The 17441-nt window shown below is 41.2% G+C and overlaps 1 protein-coding gene across 1 annotated transcript; it reads right to left on the minus strand.

Annotated features, from left to right (window-relative positions):
* Window positions 1-13641: 13641 nt before the first annotated feature.
* pou3f1 (POU class 3 homeobox 1) lies at window positions 13642-17150 on the minus strand. Its single transcript, XM_011485656.3, has one exon. It carries the CDS (start codon window positions 16893-16895, stop codon window positions 15768-15770), a length of 1128 nt encoding a protein of 375 aa, XP_011483958.1. The 5' UTR covers window positions 16896-17150; the 3' UTR covers window positions 13642-15767.
* Between the last annotated feature and the right edge of the window lie 291 nt (window positions 17151-17441).

Consider the following 17441-nt stretch of genomic DNA (forward strand, 5'->3'; position numbering starts at 1 on the left):
ATAGCAGTAATCTTTGATGCTAACATAACCTTTCACTTCATAATCTCTAATCATGTTTTAGGATCTTATCCCCCATTTTTCGCAGAAAATAATAAATGTTTAATCAATGTTAGTCACTCTGCTTCCCAGCACCAACCATTTGGTTGTGCTTGACAGTCCACAGCAGAAGCCATTGCAATGAAAGTGGAGTTCAGGATGCCAACCATGGGGCCAAGCCGCAGTGCAGAACGACAATGTACCTTTCAATGCTAATCACTGAGTCATCTATCAGAGTTTATACATGGGCGCTAAGCAACCTGTACATGCATTAGACCTTCCTAATTATCATAATGGGTCGGTTTTTAATATGGTTAATAGATGTACACGACCTTGTCCATTCTCTAAGCAGGTACATGAACCTAGCTGATGTGAAATGAACATATTTAGGGACTAAAGGACCATTAGAGACTTTTAGCAGTTATGGGTCCATGGTTACGCACATGAAAAGAGAAGCTACAAGGAAGGACAGATGGGAAGAACAGGAACATTTGAGAGTCAAAATAATTGAGTGGATGAAAGGTAAGAAGTATGACGTATGAGGGCAGATATGGAAAGTTCTTTTAGATTCATTCTTCTGTCTTCCAGCAAGCAAATTGTGTTGTATCAGAGATTACTTTGACAAAAAAAAAATAGTCTTGCCATTTAAACAGACATTTTCTGAGCACAAAGGGGAAGTGCCTCAGAGTGGGGGCAATGGAGGGCAGATGGGTAGAGAAGAGAGGGGCGGAATCTGAAAAATGTACCCACGCAAGGCCCTCAGGGTGGGGGCAAGGGGTGAGGGGCGGGGTTGGGGGGTATTAACATTTTGGTTTTCTCTCAGCCTTTGTGGTTGTGGACAAATGATCCCAGGAGTTGGACAATAATGTTTTTTATGGGACTCTAAATGTTGAGCTCAACAAGGTCATTGTGGGAGTGTAAAGACCAACACGTGGCCGCCTTGAACTCCAGCAGTCTCCAAGTGGCTCTGGGGGCCAGAGGAGAGGAGACGAGGTGGGCAGAGGCAGATACTCACTCCTCTGGATTCTCCAACAAGCACTCACTTTGTTCTGATTGGAGACAAGAGCCAGTCTGAACATGAAGTACCTTGCCTGCCAAACTGCACTGATCAGACTGAGTCTTGTAAACTAGACCAGAGATAATGTTTTGCTGTTGCTAATCTGTTCCTGAATGCCCACACTGACATCTGCTGAACAATCACCCTTTCCTGCTTCAAACAAAAATCCTTTTCTCTGTCCCTCTTGTCAGACTTTTATTGTGTATCTCTCCTTTGTGCGCAATTTATCTGCTGGTCAGTCATGATGAAGGACTTTACTGTTGCCTGCCAGTCTAATTCACAATTGTATAAATGAGCTTTGTGTACCACAGTTTGAAGTAAGGTGTTTACAAATCATGCAAAATAAAAAGAATTGTGGATTTTCTCTAGAAAATGTCTGTTTATCATTGATCAATTGGAAATTATTTTTAAAATGTGTTTGATCTGTAAATGCATATTCTGAGACATATTAATAAAATCTTTTGCATTTTTAACTTACTTTTTCTATTGAGAATTCATGGCCTTTTATAAACTTAATTAAAAAAATGTCACAAATTGTTTTTACTTTACTTACTACAGCTTGACATACCTGCACATTGGCAGTGTGATTGGGATTCTTTAGTTCAGAAATATATAGAATTTTCCATTGACCTCAGATTTGTATTCTGAATGAGTCCGTCTCTCTTGCCAACTTTCTGAAATCAGGATCGCTAGATTTATCTTATTTTTAGATCATTGTTTCAGATTGCTGTCTAGACTTTTTCAGCCAAAAGCCCTAATAATGACTTGAAGTTTTTAGTATGTCTGAAAAATTATCTTAAGTAACCTGCCAGTCTGCCATACAAATCAACAAACACCTATTTACTTCCCTATTAAAGTCCAATTCTAATGAAAATTGTCTTTTTGGAATTTTTAACATGTTTTTGTGGCATTTTTCTCATGATGGAGGACATATATATATAAAAAAAATTAAGCTTAAATTGCATTTCTGAGTATTTCTGTGTTCACATTGTTGTGAATCAGGAGGAGATGAAAAAATAATGTTTGAAAAATCTTGTAGTTGTTACATAAAATTTACAGTCGGCAGGCCACAAACTCCCTGCTCCACTCATTTGCGATGCATCCACTTTTTGAGCAATATAGATCCTTAAACTTCTTTGTTTTCCTCATCCCAGCTGGCATTTAGCTCAAAACTGTATGTCTTGATAGCTCCAACATTGCTTGCCTTTTCTTTGCACCTGCAATCTTAGGTTGGTGTTGTGAGGGGCTGAAAGGTTGTGGGAAGAGTGTAAAGAAAGAGAGGATGAAAAGTGTTGGCATGCAGGGTTATGTTACACCAACTGTCCCGCCCACAACTCAGAGGTGAATTTCTAATGAACACAATTAAAAGACCACTGGGAATGGTTTCTAAATAGATCTAAAGATGAACAGAGAGGGACTTTAACCAATAGATTCTTTCTATAGAAGTCTGTGGGAAATAGGCTGCTTCAATCGTGAACAGCCTTTTGGTCTTGTTGTTTGTTAAAGCATCAGATAAACAGATGTTTAATAGGACTGAGTTGTCTCATGGTTCTGATAGTCACATGGTAAATAGATGGGCCCATGCAGTGTCTGTGTCCTCCAGAGGCCCACGCTTTGAGGTCTCATGAGGAAAGCTGTAAGTCAGCTGTTGGGAGGGACTCAAACTCTACCCAGAGAATCAATAGATCAATCATAACATTTCCAGTTCAGATCAATTGCTTGAGTTTCAATATATATTTTTTCTTTGCTTTAATGGCTTTCTTTTTGTGTCAACATTAACATTTAATGTGTCATTAAAGTTTAATCTTTTGCTTGATATTTTTTCTTTTGCCTCTTTTTCCTGAATCTTCAATAGCAGTCAGATGTGTGACTGCTATTGAAGTTGTTGCTTTGTGATGCAGTAACACAATAGAATTTATAGCAATGTTTTCGTCAAGAGAGTGATTAAACGTGAAAGAATAAAGTGACAAAGAGGCCACTTTGTGTCCAATCTGCACGCATTAGCTTTTCTTTGCGACCATGTTGAATTCCAGCCATTCAGATGACTGAAGTGCGTAGGTCTGGCCTCCAACGCGTTTCCCCGTCACCATCACAACAGCCGCCATTCATGAAGCCCAGCTCGCTGTTGGGACATCTGCACCACAACTCTTGTCACCTTGGCCCCTCTTCCCAGCTGCATCAGGCCCCACTGAAACACCCTCCCTCCCCAAAAGGCTGTCATACGTATGCACACACGCACTAAACTTCTGGAGCTAAATGCCACCACACAGAGTCAGAGGGGGCTTCAGAGATAGTTGTTGTCTGCGAACGCCTATGTGTGGTTTTGTGTGAATGGAAGCCAGGGGTGGGGAGGTCTCTGATACAACAGGGTCCCTGCGGGGGTGGCACATAGCTTGGCCTGCTCGGGTGTATCGTGATGCCTTGAGGGTTGGGCGAGTGACAAACCCAAGGATTGCATTCTACGCAGTCTGTTGCTCCACAGTGACGTGGGTGGGCCAGGAGACCTTTGAGCCTGCAGATTTCTCTCATATGTGTCCATTGTGCTTATATCAGTTTCACACATCTGACAGTGCTGAGTTTTTACACAAAGCTTTGCCATTGAGCTCACCATTCAGAATCATCTGCAGGTCATTTTGGTAGTAACTTTTCATCGTAGTAACAAATTTGCTCATCTGAGTGGTTTGTAAAATCCCTCAAACATGTCCAAGTAAAATGATTGGATACAAGAGCAAATGTGCCCAAAATTTTTTATCATAAGTAAAGCAGATGGTTAAAACAGGATTGCAATCCATTGGAGGACTTCAAGTAAGTCCCAGTGAAATTAAAAACTTCCCAGTCCAAATTTGGCTCTTCTGCAGCATATTCACACCATTGCATGCTGGGTGTCAGCACAGAGGCTTGTTGGATAAACATCCAACGCTGAGTAGGAGCAGCAAGCATCACTGTTATTGTTTCTGCCTATTGCCATGCACCAGTATTGTTGTTTAGCAGCAATCAACACATACATATGTAATAAAGTTGGGGGGGCAGTGGGACAATACCAGCCATTGTAACAGATCCAACTGACACCAGCATAATGGCTCCTACCAGTCTAGATCAAAGCTTTGCATAACTATTTTGGAAGGCTGAAAAAACGGCTTCCTTGTTTACAGAACTGACTGTTGTAATTGGTCTACGTTGGTAGGTAACCTGGCAGCAGGTATGGTCTTCTTGACACACAGTCACCTGTTGGGATTTTTATTTCATAGTGAGGGTTAATAGATGGTAATGAGAGTTCAATGGAGGGAAGGATAAGAATGTAATGCGTGTGCTGCTTGAGTGTCTTTGAGCATGTGCACTTCTAAGGGCAAACATTGATGGCAAAGTCAGGGGTGAGTAATAACTATGGTCTTTTTAACACTGCAGGGGGAGTCAGATGGATGTAATGGATGACTAGCAGTTGCCCCGCCCCCCTCTTCCCCAGTCTGCAGAATGGCTGGTTCATTAGACAAATGTTGATCGTGCCCAAAATTAGCTAAGGGTTTTTTTCAAAGCAAAACCATGCTAAGTAAAAGTATACATATGTTTAATTAATGCTGATCCTTCACTCCTCACGTATAAAATCGCTTTATTCTTTTTTCTTACAATACAAGAAAACACAATTTGAACATTTGAAAAGAGAAGGGTTCGTGGGAGCTTTTCATTTTGACATGCTAAAGGTGCCAATGGCCATGTGATGTCTGTTCTCATGCATCCAGGTCATGTTATTACACGATCTCTGTTACTCAAAGCAACTTGACTTTAGTCATCTCGTTTATTGTTTTCCCTGTATTTTTTCTCAGATTACACAACCACACATTCACTATGAAACCATTGTTTTCCCAAACATGCAAACATACATGTTTAAGTCAATCTACATAGTCAAGTGTGTGCAGTACAAACCAGCTCACATGCACATGCACCCAACAACGGCAAAGCAAATACCCCCCATTTTTAGTCAAAATTAGTCAATATTAGTCAATTTTATTGAAAAAAAATTAAGAAATAATCAATGCAAGCTTTTTGAAGTGTTGCATAAATAACAAAAGCAAAAAAATTTATTGAAATAAAAACTATTAGAATAATCATTTTTTTAGAAATGCATATTTTTGATTTTTTGCTTTGTAATAGGCTTCCACTCTGCTGTTCCCATTTGTCACCCTTCCAAAGTCTTCTGCCTCAATCCCACTCCTTATATAAAATCTTCTAGCTCAGACTGGCATGCAAACACATACATATTTCATATTTCAGCCAGAGCACAAATACCAATACCTTTTTTTTTTGCACGGAAACAAGCAGGAAGGTGTGTTTAGGAAAGGTGAACATGTGTTGTACTTGTAAGGCTACAGTCCTGAAACCCCCAGTCTTGTTCCTGTTTCAAGAGCTTTTGGAAGACTGTTTATTTGTTCTAACTGATGGATCCAGCCAGCGATGTAATATTTCAATCCAATTGATAAAACCTTCCCCAAATTTGAAAAGGGCAGCAAGCAGAAATATCCACTTCACCTTGTAAAATTCTTTTTTCTGCATCTAATGAGAGCAAGGTGGTTTCTTGATTTTTGATAGAAGCACAGCCTAAGCGTGTCAAAGTGTCTGCCTTTAATAAATCCAGGTTGATCAGGGTAAATTATGTGAAGAGTAACTTTTTCTAACTAATTTGATAGTGCTTTACATGCAATTTTAACGTCTGTCTTGATTAAAGAGATGGGGTAGTATGGCTAGAAGGAAATGTCGGATCACTCTTTGCTCTGAGAAAGAGAAAATTTGGCACATTAGTTAACAGTAGCTGCAATTGTTTGGCTTTTATCAATTCATTTGATTATATTATTTTGAAAAAATAGGTAGGAGTTCCCTGAATTCTTAACAAAACTTAGCAGGAAAGGCTTTGGCAAAAGCAGAAGAGCTTCATCATATGCCAAACAATGACGAGTCTTAAAACATATTCCTAATTTTACCCAAGTAACTTTCTATTAATGAAAAATGAATTGATATAATAGTTTGATTAATAAGTCAATGAGTTCTTTGTAAAATTGTTTAAATGTGTTTTTTTTAATTCTTTTTCTTTTTTTAACTTGCCCTGTCCAACAGCTGAGCAAGTATATCATATATTTGTATAAACCCCTTTTGTATATGAGGCCAAGCTTTATTTATTAAAATTAAATTTTTATGCATTACTTGTTGGACCGGACGGAAAAAAAGAAACAAAAGAGGGGAGAAAGAAACAGAGTGGGATGTCGGAGATGGGGGATAAGGGGTTAGAGTGGGGGGTAGTCGATATTACAAAGTTAAAATAAAGGTCGTAAATAAATTAGATTACATAACTTAGTTCACACAGCAACAAAAAATAAATAGTCTGCTCACAATTATTTACAGGTTAGAAGTATAATCATGCAGTAATCATTAATGATTTTTCTCCCAAGATTTCTGCACATAGACTGGTCACACAATATTCGCATTACCGATATTCATGAAGAGGGGTGTAGAAAAAGAGAAAAAAACAATACCCATTCCTGAATTTGTGCAAAGGTGAATAAGCGGGTGGGTTGAATGAATGTATGCCTCTTACACTGAATGCTCCAGCAAAGGCAGGAGGCCCGGCACCCCACACCCCACACCAGGGGCAGACAGCGCAGCAACCCGGCCGATCTGGCCATCCAAGAGCCTCACCGTCAGACGAGGTTAAATGTGTTTTTAGATGTCCTTAGTACCATGTGTCCTTTTCCCCCTCTTGTCTGTAAGGGATGAGACTGTTGATGTTTTTGACCAAGAATCTGCTAAATTGATTTTTGCGTGTTTGTTTTAGTCAAACTATAGTCTTTAAGTTTGAAATTGTGCTTGTTTGATGAATACATCCTTGAAAATATACTTTATTTTCCCCAGATCTGTGCTTTTAAACAGTGTTAGCAGTTTCTAGTTTTTAATTTTATCTGCTAATTCAATAAAGCTGCTTTTTCTTCTTGATTTTTTGAACAAGAAATTAATTAAGCTTACATGACTGCTTTTGCTGTTTTCTGAAGAACGCATGAACTATTGTTACCTTGTATAAAGGTTATTCACTTTCTCTGAAAGAATTTAAGTCATTCTTGATCTTTATGTAGAGATGTATCAAACCTCCATCTTCTATGTGAAAAAGAGGATATTTTCTTACAGTTTATAGAAAGTGGTGTGTGATATGCATTCAAATGTCCAGTGTGGAGAAATGAAGAACTTTTTAAAGAAAAAGAAAGAGAGAAAGTAAAAATGCATACATTCCATCTAATTCTTTCTACTTACATGCCACTTTACCTGCAGTTCTGAGCATTCATGCTCCCCTTAACACGGACACATTTATTTTCTCTGTTTTCAGCATGTGAACCTTAATAAGGGACCAAGCAGAAAAAGACTCAATTTGCTGCTCTGTCACTGGTTCAGAAACAGCAAACTGAAGGCCTAGGGCTACTATTTAATTGCATTGACCATGTGCACCAAAGAAGTGCCACACCAATTAAATTCCTTGGTGGCAGAGTGTCCTGTCCCATATCTATGCCCCTTGGCAGGGGTTTCCTGCAGAGAGAGGTAGGTGGAGAAATACACACTAAAGGCTTTTACCAACAATGGGTGCAAAATCCAAACCCTTTGCACTTCATAACCACCATCCCCCTTCAACATCAGGGGACACCCTTCATCTATGTGTTCCAGTCAGCAACACAAATTGAACCATGCGAAAGTGACTCATTCTGTGAAAACTAAATCCTTAAAGTGAATAAAGTGTCTTCAAGACACCATTCAGAAGTAGAGACAGGAATAAAGTCGAATTTATCTTGTTTTAGTGTGTGCTTTAAAAGCAATTGTTGGGGATCTGACCAGTAAAAAAGTATTTAAAAAACAAAAACATGTAGCTGTGACTTCTTAAAGACCCTCTCAACTAAAAATTGGGTTTTTGGTGCTAAAAAGATCATGAAAGACCACTCTAAACACTTTTACAATAGATTAAAAGATGATTGGAGTGGGAGTTTAAAATTTACTTTGTTCCAATTTACCAATCACAAGATGTGTTCAAAAATAAATAAGATAAATCAGATAAATGTTCGTAACAAATTAAGGAGCCTGGCCCGAGATTAACAGTCAATCTGCCTGCTTACCCTGCACCACAACGTTTTCACTGCAACAAAGGATCTCCCATCTCTAACCATCATCTCCTTATCCCCAGGCGGCTTGCTCATGGCCACAGTGGCCATTCATTACCCAGCATGATCCCTGCAGGGAGAGCGAGCAGTGGGCAGACACATGAAAATGAAAGAGGCATAGACATGTTCATTTCTCCCTTTTTTGAAGGTGAAGTAAAGAAAAAGAACCTGAGCAGGAATGAAGCGAAGAAGAAGAGCTGTGGGGTGGATGCAGCATCTGGCTGATACGCAGCCGTGTATTGAGGCGAAGAGGCGCCTCCGGCTCAGGAGGGGAGTTTGTGGGAGGCCAGCACAGTCAGCCAAAGACAAATACACTCACAATGGCCCCCTGCAGCCAACTGCACTGCTCATCGCACCACTGACTCTGTCCCTTTACTTCTTACCTTCAGATAAAACTTTGCTCATCTTTCATTCAGCACGCAGCAACAAGGTAGAAATAAGAATCCATCATGAATAAAGAAGTGTCACGTACGTGGAGGGAGGTCGCTGTGAAGACAGAGCGGGACCACGACTGACCTTTCATCTTATTTAAAAATCAAAAGGGTGGCACTGCTGGGTCCATAGGGGGAATAGAGGTGGGCTGGCTGGAGAATCCAGCATTGGCAGAAGTTGTCTGCCTGTTAAACCATGGGACCACAGTTGACCCTTGACCCTTGGGGGCATGGGGTTCAGTTCTGCCAAAATACTCCTGTAAGAGTCAGGCCATCCCTCTGCGATCGGCAGCCGGCCAAACCTCCAAAATCCACCTTCTGTTAATGATTTATGGGGCAGGGTGCGATCGACACTCACTTAGCCCTGGGGATGAGCCTAAATGGTAGTTTTGACACCACTGAGAGATGAGGTTAAAGGTGATCAATAACAAGCTGCTGAACGAGGACAGACAGAAGGAGTCAGAGCGAGGAGAAGGAGGGGAGAAGGAGGGAGCAGCTCTTTTTAATTGGCCTCTGCTCATTACTCGGCTTCTTTGTACACAGTTTTCCCTTTTGTGCATGTCCCCTCCGTCAGCTCGGGGTCACATGTGTCTTTTGCTAAATGCTTATAAAACTGACCTCAAATTGTGTTGCTTTGAAGACCGACCCACAACCTACTTTGGAGGGGCTTTGCAAACTCAAACCTTTTTTCTTTTTGTACTTTGAGCGTCACCTTCAGGCAGATACGTCGTATCAGAGAAGATGAAATAAGAGCTTGTGCCACCTCATGTTGCTATTCCTTCGGACATGAAATGTTTACCCACAACCCTTTTCCGTGTGTCCACTTCTGTGTGTCAAACTTTAGGCACCTACATGCAAATGCAGCTTAATGTGAGAGGACAGTGAAAGTGTGTAAGCCCTTTCTACTTACTCTAAACACACATACACACACTGGCAGTGGTGGAGTATCTCTCAGAAGTGAGCTGATTAAGCTTTAGACTGGGACCGCACTGCCTAATCATATCACTGCGTCCAAATCATCTGTGTGCTTTTCTAATTACATGGTGGCATGCGGTGTCCTTGAGCACAGCGGCAAGCCTCCGTTTCATCTCTGCGCGCTCCATATCCCCGCCTACTTGCCTCATTTTGTCCCCCTTACTCAAACCTGTCTTTATTTATTTATTTATTTATTTCCACGCGCCTTATCTTTGTTGTTGTTGCGCTCAACTGCGCGCTGAGCAACAGCACTCATTTCCCCAACGACCTGCGTCCTTTGAACTTGGCATGGCAGAGGAAAAGCCGCCCGTCTGAAGCAGCTGAATCATCTTTGATGATCTGTTTACTGTCCGGCTCCAATTTGCAGAAGTTCACAATGTAATATCAGTCCCGTCGTGCATAACACAAAGCATCTATCATGAGGACAAGACTGTTGTTTAGGTTTGCTTGCAGGATCCTTTTTCCAAGCGAAACTTTGGCATTTCTGTAATATTTCCTGTAGCCCTTGTGTTTGTAAGGAAAGAACAAAGCCGCTCAAAGAGTGCTAAAACATGACCCTAACTGCTAACCCTGTACATTTGTAATCATGTTTTTCATTCTTTGAGAAAGTGTTTGATCAGACAAGGACCCTGAACACCTCTTTGTGCTCTCAGGTTAGATGACCTTCCCTTTTTTTTTTTTTTTTTTTACGTGTGTGTGTCTTTGTGGCACGGCCGTGGCTTTTCCTCTTTTCTCCACACTAAACCTTGTTACTGAAATCAAGAGACACTGCAATGCCTTTACAACAGCTGGAAAATAAAAAAGGCCGACTCAAATGTGAGAAGAAGAAAGGACCTTTACCACGTGACGTTTGCGTCCTTTTTAAAGCACATCCATTCACTTTTGCAACCTTGTGCTGGAGTCTTAAATGCCCTCTCAGCAGCTGCGACTTCACAAGGTCCTAATAAACACAGAGAAAGAAAACTGAAAAACATTGTTGGTGTTTTTTTGTTTGGTTGAGTCGTTTGAAACCAACACTACTCATGATAGAAATTAAAAGCAACTTGTATAGCATGTTTACTCATCCCACCGTCTCATCAGCTGTTCTAGATCTCATTGTTCAACGCCAACCGGCTCACAGAATCAGTAGTAATTGAATGACAGTAAAGTACCATTGTAGACCACCAAGAGCAGCATCAATGTGCAGCAGCCTAAGGCAAGTTCCTGAGATATTAGTTCTCCTCTCTCAGAACTGTTAGTCACACTGACAGACACTTGAGGCGATATAAAATGTCCCTCAAAGCCATGAAAGAGAAAGACGGACTACTTTTCTTCTTCAAAACTCAAGAGTTCAGTGCAAAAAGAAACAGTGGGGAGGGGAGAGTGACTTTCAAACGCTGAGCTTATACACCTTCGTATATGGGGCCAAAGCTTGGAGTCGACATGAAGGGAGAGCCCATATAGCTACAAGGTCCAGTATCATAAATAACACAAGAGTTCTCCTCTCCCTTCTCCATCTCTTTCACTTCACTGCCGGAGTGTTTCATATGATAACTAGGTGTTCACTGTGTGGCCACATTGTTGCCCATCTTTCAAGTGGCTCCAAGGAGGAAACCTTGAGAGGAAGAGAAGGAATTTTTGATGAAAAAATGCATTATTCCAATCTTTTTCCCATTTCCAACCCTGCTTTTTCTGCCGTTAAGGGTAGAAGAAAAGTATTTATTACATAAACGCCGAAGAGAGGGGAGGAGAGTAAAGAGGAACTTGGCGGGATGATGGGCTACTTAAAGAGAGAGCAGGAAACCTACTTAACATTTTCACCTGCTGGATTATTGGGAAAACAATTAAATTATTAAGAACAGCTTTCTGACTGTGATAAACTAATAGATTTGAAGCCATAAACGTTAATGAGGTCTGTATTTGCAGTGCAGGCCCTCTTCATTGCTTTTAAAGATAAAGCCCAAGTGAAAAATAAATCATTCTGGATAACATGTAAAATCAGAGATGTTTTTTGTTTGTTTAAAAGGCTTATTACTAGCAAGCAAAGAAGAAAAAAGCTAAAGCTTTGTGTCAATAAACCCAGAACTTTTACCTTGCCAAAAGCATAACTTATAGAAATCGTCTCTAATCACATGGGGATGATCCTGAAACCAAGGAATCCCAACCAGTCAGATTATTCAGCAGCTCCTTTTATTTCCATAATTGTCAGCATTGTGCTGGTGTTTGTGATGTAATTAATAACAGGCTTTGACACATAATATGCTTAATGTTATTTATCTGTTGGCAGATAGCTTGATGCTTCTAATCCTCATTCATTTGCTGTGGATCAATGCAAATCCGCAAGCGTGAAAGAAATATCCTCCCCCTACCAGATCCAATGGTTCCTAATGTATTTTCCCACCATTAACCAGCCATAATCCCTGCTAATCATCACTAATCCACATCTTCTGTATGTGACGATACTTCTCTGATGAAGGAGGTTTGGGTTTTCAATGGCCTACAGACACGGCTCCTTTGGAGGAGCATCCAAGGGCCCACTCAGGGCAGGGGAGCAGACTGCAGAGGAGAAGAGGAGGAATGAGCTGCGGTGATTTGTGAGTTATCCCTCAGTTTTGCTGCTTTGTGATAAGTTCTGCTCATGTATTATTGATTCAAGAGCACAATGGAGGTTGTATCCCTCCTCACACAGCCGAATAAAAATTGCATATCATCAGAAAATAACAGTTGCCGTGAGTCACCACATTCTCTGCCATCTGGACAAAAGCGGAACTCATGCTCACTTTGCAGGCCTCTGTGTTCAATCTAAAGTTAATTATGCAGGTTATTTAAAAAAATGACAAAATGTTTCTAAACCTTCTCTAATAATAATGAAAAGTTTTTTTTAAAACCCATGTTTCCAATCCATCACTTAAAAAACGCAAAAAAGTTATAAACAAAACACTTTGTTATTTAGTTCTCATGAATTTATTTATTAGCTAAAATTGCATATTTTTGGGTGTTTCGTCAGGAAGGTGGCACAGCTTTTCATCTTGCTTCGAGGCTCATTTCGAACTGAGTTTTGAAACTCGTCATTGCAGTACATTCGTTTACCCAGCAGGGGACGCATGTGGCACACGATTGGGCAGGAAGTTTGCACCGAGGCCTCGTCTCCCGTGCGCGCTCTGACCACCGCGGCCGATTCTAAACCACATTTCGCCCCTGGACTCCAACGGCTCCAAAGGCCGACTGAGGCTCTTATGTGCTCACTTTCGATGTTTTAGCGCACGATGGATGACACTCAAGATAAACTAATACACAAAAATGTGGAATAATCTATAAAAATCAAGAAAACAAACTATTTTTGCAATTTTTACTTTTTCTTAATAAATTGTTGCCAGAAATAAATTGGGGAAAAACTCATAACCCACTGTAAAAAAATAAATAAAAAGTTTTCTTGTAAAGTTGGGAGCTATGAAAGCGCAGGTTTTCGGCTTTGACTGGGTGCCTTTTTCCAGAATGTAACTTTGTACAGCAGTTGTTTTAATGATTTGGAAAATTGTATTTACTTTTAAAATTTGATTTTAAATTAGTCTTTCCATTTTAAACCATTGTATAACCCTATCCAGTTTTGCTGAGACATTTAAGAATGTTTTATAAAGGGAGATTAGAGAACTTTGTGGATTGAGGCCTGCGCGTGCTTCATAAGGTTAGAAAGTGCGCTCTTTTTATATAAACCAGAAGCAGAATTTCTGGAAATATTACCTCAAGAAAAAAAAAAAGTTGACACTCCTTTTTGTCAATGATAGGAGACATAAATCACTCATTAATGTCCTTTCGTTAAGTTTATTTATGGACTTTATTTCTGATTCCACTTAAACTTCTGAGACAATAAAATCCCTTTTATATTCTCAAATGATAGTTTACAAGATAAAATTGGTTTCGTTTGTAACTGAGGGCTCATTTCAAGGGAAATAGGGGGAAGGAAAAGACAGATTCCGTGTTAGGATTGCACAATTTAATGCTGCGGTTACACAAAAATGCGAAGAGTGTCACAGAGTGTAAAGTTAGCAGGGAACGCCTGAGGTGGAATACTGCTGTCAGTTCATGCACACAGCCTCTGCTTTTAAACGATCCCCTGTTACATAACGATTTGCTGCAAATCCAAAGGAACCCTCGGTGCGCTCTCGTGCGTCCAGGTGCTCAGCTCTGATCTGCAGCTCTCTGCTGCTGGAACACAACACCGGGGATCTTAATGAAGACAAAAGACCGGTTCTGTATATATGTTTTATGTAAGTAATAAAATATTACTATAACATAAATATAAATGTGACTTTGCAGTCTACATTTAGCAATCAACAAACAAACAATGTAGTAAACAAAAGGAAAGAAAAACATGAAATCCACTGCAACATAACCATTGACAGAGCTAAACAAAAAGCTCCAAACACTTTTAGGAAATAAATATATATATATATATATATTTATAAACGGTCAGATTCATAAATGAAATCATATTAAAATATCTTCTTGGAATTAGTAAGTGTACAAAACTGCCCGAAAAGAAACAAAAACAAAACAATATATCAGAACAAATACAAGTGTACATATTAGACATATTTACAGACTGGAAATAATCCTGGCAACATTTTCTCTAAAATCTTTTTTTTTCAATTATTCTTATTTTTATTGGAAAAGTTTCCCTCGTGTTTTGAATAGCACTGTTGTGGGCTTTTACACAGAAATGACTCGAGATTTTCAGATTTTCCCTACAGACTGAAACATAAAACATAATAATAATAATAAATATTTCTAAAGTAAATCCCTTCATCCGTTACCCTCGACCAACTGTTTTGTTTTTTTGTGACTCCAGCGGTTTGATATAGTACAGTGAATCCACGTAACAAAGGAAATCGTGTATTTGTTGATGGCAAACATTTTAAAAAAGCACAGGGTTACGCACATCGTGTACGTGCGTAAACTGTTGACACGGGGCACATAGTTACCTGAGTAATTCTTATTTTTCTTTAGACCAATCTTTCTTGAAATGTTAGGATCCAACAGATTAACAGGCAGGTAACAGTGTGAGCTGACAGCGCTCTCGAGCAGCCTGCATGGAAACATGGGATTTTTGCGCTTTTGTGTCCAAACCTAATCAGAACAGCTCCACTCACAATTTCGTCAACAGACAAAAACAACGGCAATAATAGTAATAATTAAAAAAACAAACGAAAATATAAGTGCTTCATGTAAAGAAACAAACTGACAACAATCAACCCCATCAAAGAAAACATGAAAATGCCTGTCCAGAGTTGCTCTTCCGCAAATTTCGTCATAATCAGCTGCAACACCAGGAAATATTTTTAAGGCATGCAGCCATATCTCTTACGCCCTGCTGCAATGGGATGTTTCCAACGCGCTTGGGACATTTTGGGAGCGTTTATGTTGTTGTTTTGATCACGTCCTTACCGTCCACTCTCTTTGCGTTAACAAAAAAAGAAAACAAGAAGAGGCTGCTCTGATGAGTTACAGTACTTGCGGAGCATTAAACCAAATCAAAGACACTTGGCGGAGAGACACACTGAAGTTAAAGTATTCCCGAAACCGAAACGACAACAATTATAGAGCAAAGAAAGTATACACTCATATTCAGAAATCTGGTTAATCAGTTTAAGCCTGGAAAACAAATGTTCTTTCAGTATTTATCTCCAGTGTGTTTTAAGACAGCTACCTCTTTCTGGTGAGCGCCAACAGTTCATGGTACATCAGCAGGACATGGGCTCAGCTGCCACTTTTCATAAAACTGTTCCACATTTGGAATTTAATCTAAATGCTCGGCTCATCCATACACTTTTGGTATATAAAGATCTTTGCTTGACTCCAAATGCGCACGGAATCAGCAAAATCCTTTTTCTTTTCTTTTTTCTTTTTCTTCTTTTTTGTATTTTTAACCTGTTTCTGTCTGTCATCTACAATGATATCCAAAGACTAAAAGGCAAAACTTATTCGTTAAACTTTTCCACTTCTCTTATCCCTCAGGACAACTGAAGCCAAACGTAAATACTATAAACTCCACAGTTACCCTTCTACCCCACCCCGCAGAAATAATAGGATTGTTCATGAAAACAGTCACTGCACCGGACTCTGTAGTGAGCGGTGTAGAGGAGGGGTCTCTGCTTGGGAATATACGTCCTCCATATTCGGATGAGGGACCCCCACTGGTGTCATTCTTTTTTCTTTTTGTCTTCTGTTGCAAAACCAAACGCGGACTACCTCTTTTTCCAGCTGCAGAGTGCCGGCTAAAGTGCTGATTTCATGAGCAGATGGCTTTGGGCATTTTAAGAAATGGTTTTCCAGCGCCCCTTTCACCCCCACTTCAATGGAGGTCCTCTTCTTTCGTTTCCTGCCCTGCGCAGCAATTTTGTCCAAATTGGTGGGACTGCCTGTGTTTGAGTCTGTCTCCTCCAGCCACTTGTTAAGGAGCGGCTTAAGTTTGCACATGTTCTTGAAGCTGAGCTGCAGCGCCTCAAACCTGCAGATTGTGGTCTGAGAAAAGACGTTTCCATACAAGGTGCCCAAGGCCAAGCCCACGTCCGCCTGTGTAAAGCCCAGTTTGATCCGCCGCTGCTTGAACTGCTTGGCGAACTGCTCCAGGTCGTCAGAGCTGGGCGCGTCCTCGTCCGAGTGGTCCTGGTGGTGGCTGAAAGCCTGCTGTGGGGACTCCATCTGGTTGTCGTGGCTACCCGTGTCGTCATGCAGCGGGTCCCGCATGCCATGGTGGAGGGCGCCGGGTTGGGGACTCAGCATCGCGTTGAGGTTTGTGTATCCAGGCTGGGAGTACACCAGAGACTGGTGACCGTTGGATGCGGGGGACAACGGGGATAAGTGGTGCGTCGTGGAAGGCGCCCAAGACCCATGGTGCGCGCTCTGCGTCTGCTGGTGCACCAGGTGAGATCTGTGGTGGAAACCGCTGCTCAGGTCCTCCCTGCTCGCCTGCACACTGGCTTTGTGCTCCTGCTGCCCGATGTGGGTACCGCTGGACCAGTCGGTGTTGGAGGTGGGCAGCCACTGGTGGTGCGTCAGGCTCATCGGGTGTCCTGTGTTAGTTGCCGCGAGCCCCTGCAAGTACTCGTGGTGCATCATTTTCTGCACTTCTCTGTAAGTCGTCCCCTGGTGCATCCTGTCCGAATCCGGATGCATGAGCGGGTTGGACGGTAAGGAGTTATTCCTCGGAATATACTGAGCTGTTGTCGCCATGGCTCCAACTTCGAAAACTGACGAGCACTTCGGAGGTCTCCAAGCTTTAGAGCCAAAACGCAACAACCTGCTCTGGGAGGTCTTGGGGAAGAACTAAGACACGCCTCCCCTCCGCTTGTATTGGCTCCTCTCCGAATCAAGCCCACTGGGACATATTCAATAGGCGCACGGTTGCAGCGCGCGCTGAAGCGGCTTTAGCGCGCAGGATGGATCGAGGTCCGATCTCGGATATGTTTTAGAAAAACACATGTTCTATTAAAAAATCTCAGAGTTTATTGCAGAGCTCCTCTCGTTAGGTGAATTGTTGATCCCGTCAATACGTTTTTTTTTCTACAGCAGGTGAGCAGGAGCTGCAGCAGCGGGGCTTGATTAGGCTTCCCCGGGTTTGGATTGGTTGTTTTGCAAATAACCACGTGGGGGAGTACGGGGATCTTTTTGAAGCCGACACACACACATACATATGCACCCACACACATACACACTACAATTACGCACACTCCTGCACCTTTCTGATAGGTCACTGATGATTATAGCGGTCCTCATCTT

The sequence above is a fragment of the Oryzias latipes genome, chromosome 16 (genome assembly GCF_002234675.1).
Source record: "Oryzias latipes chromosome 16, ASM223467v1".
NCBI lineage: Eukaryota > Metazoa > Chordata > Actinopteri > Beloniformes > Adrianichthyidae > Oryzias > Oryzias latipes.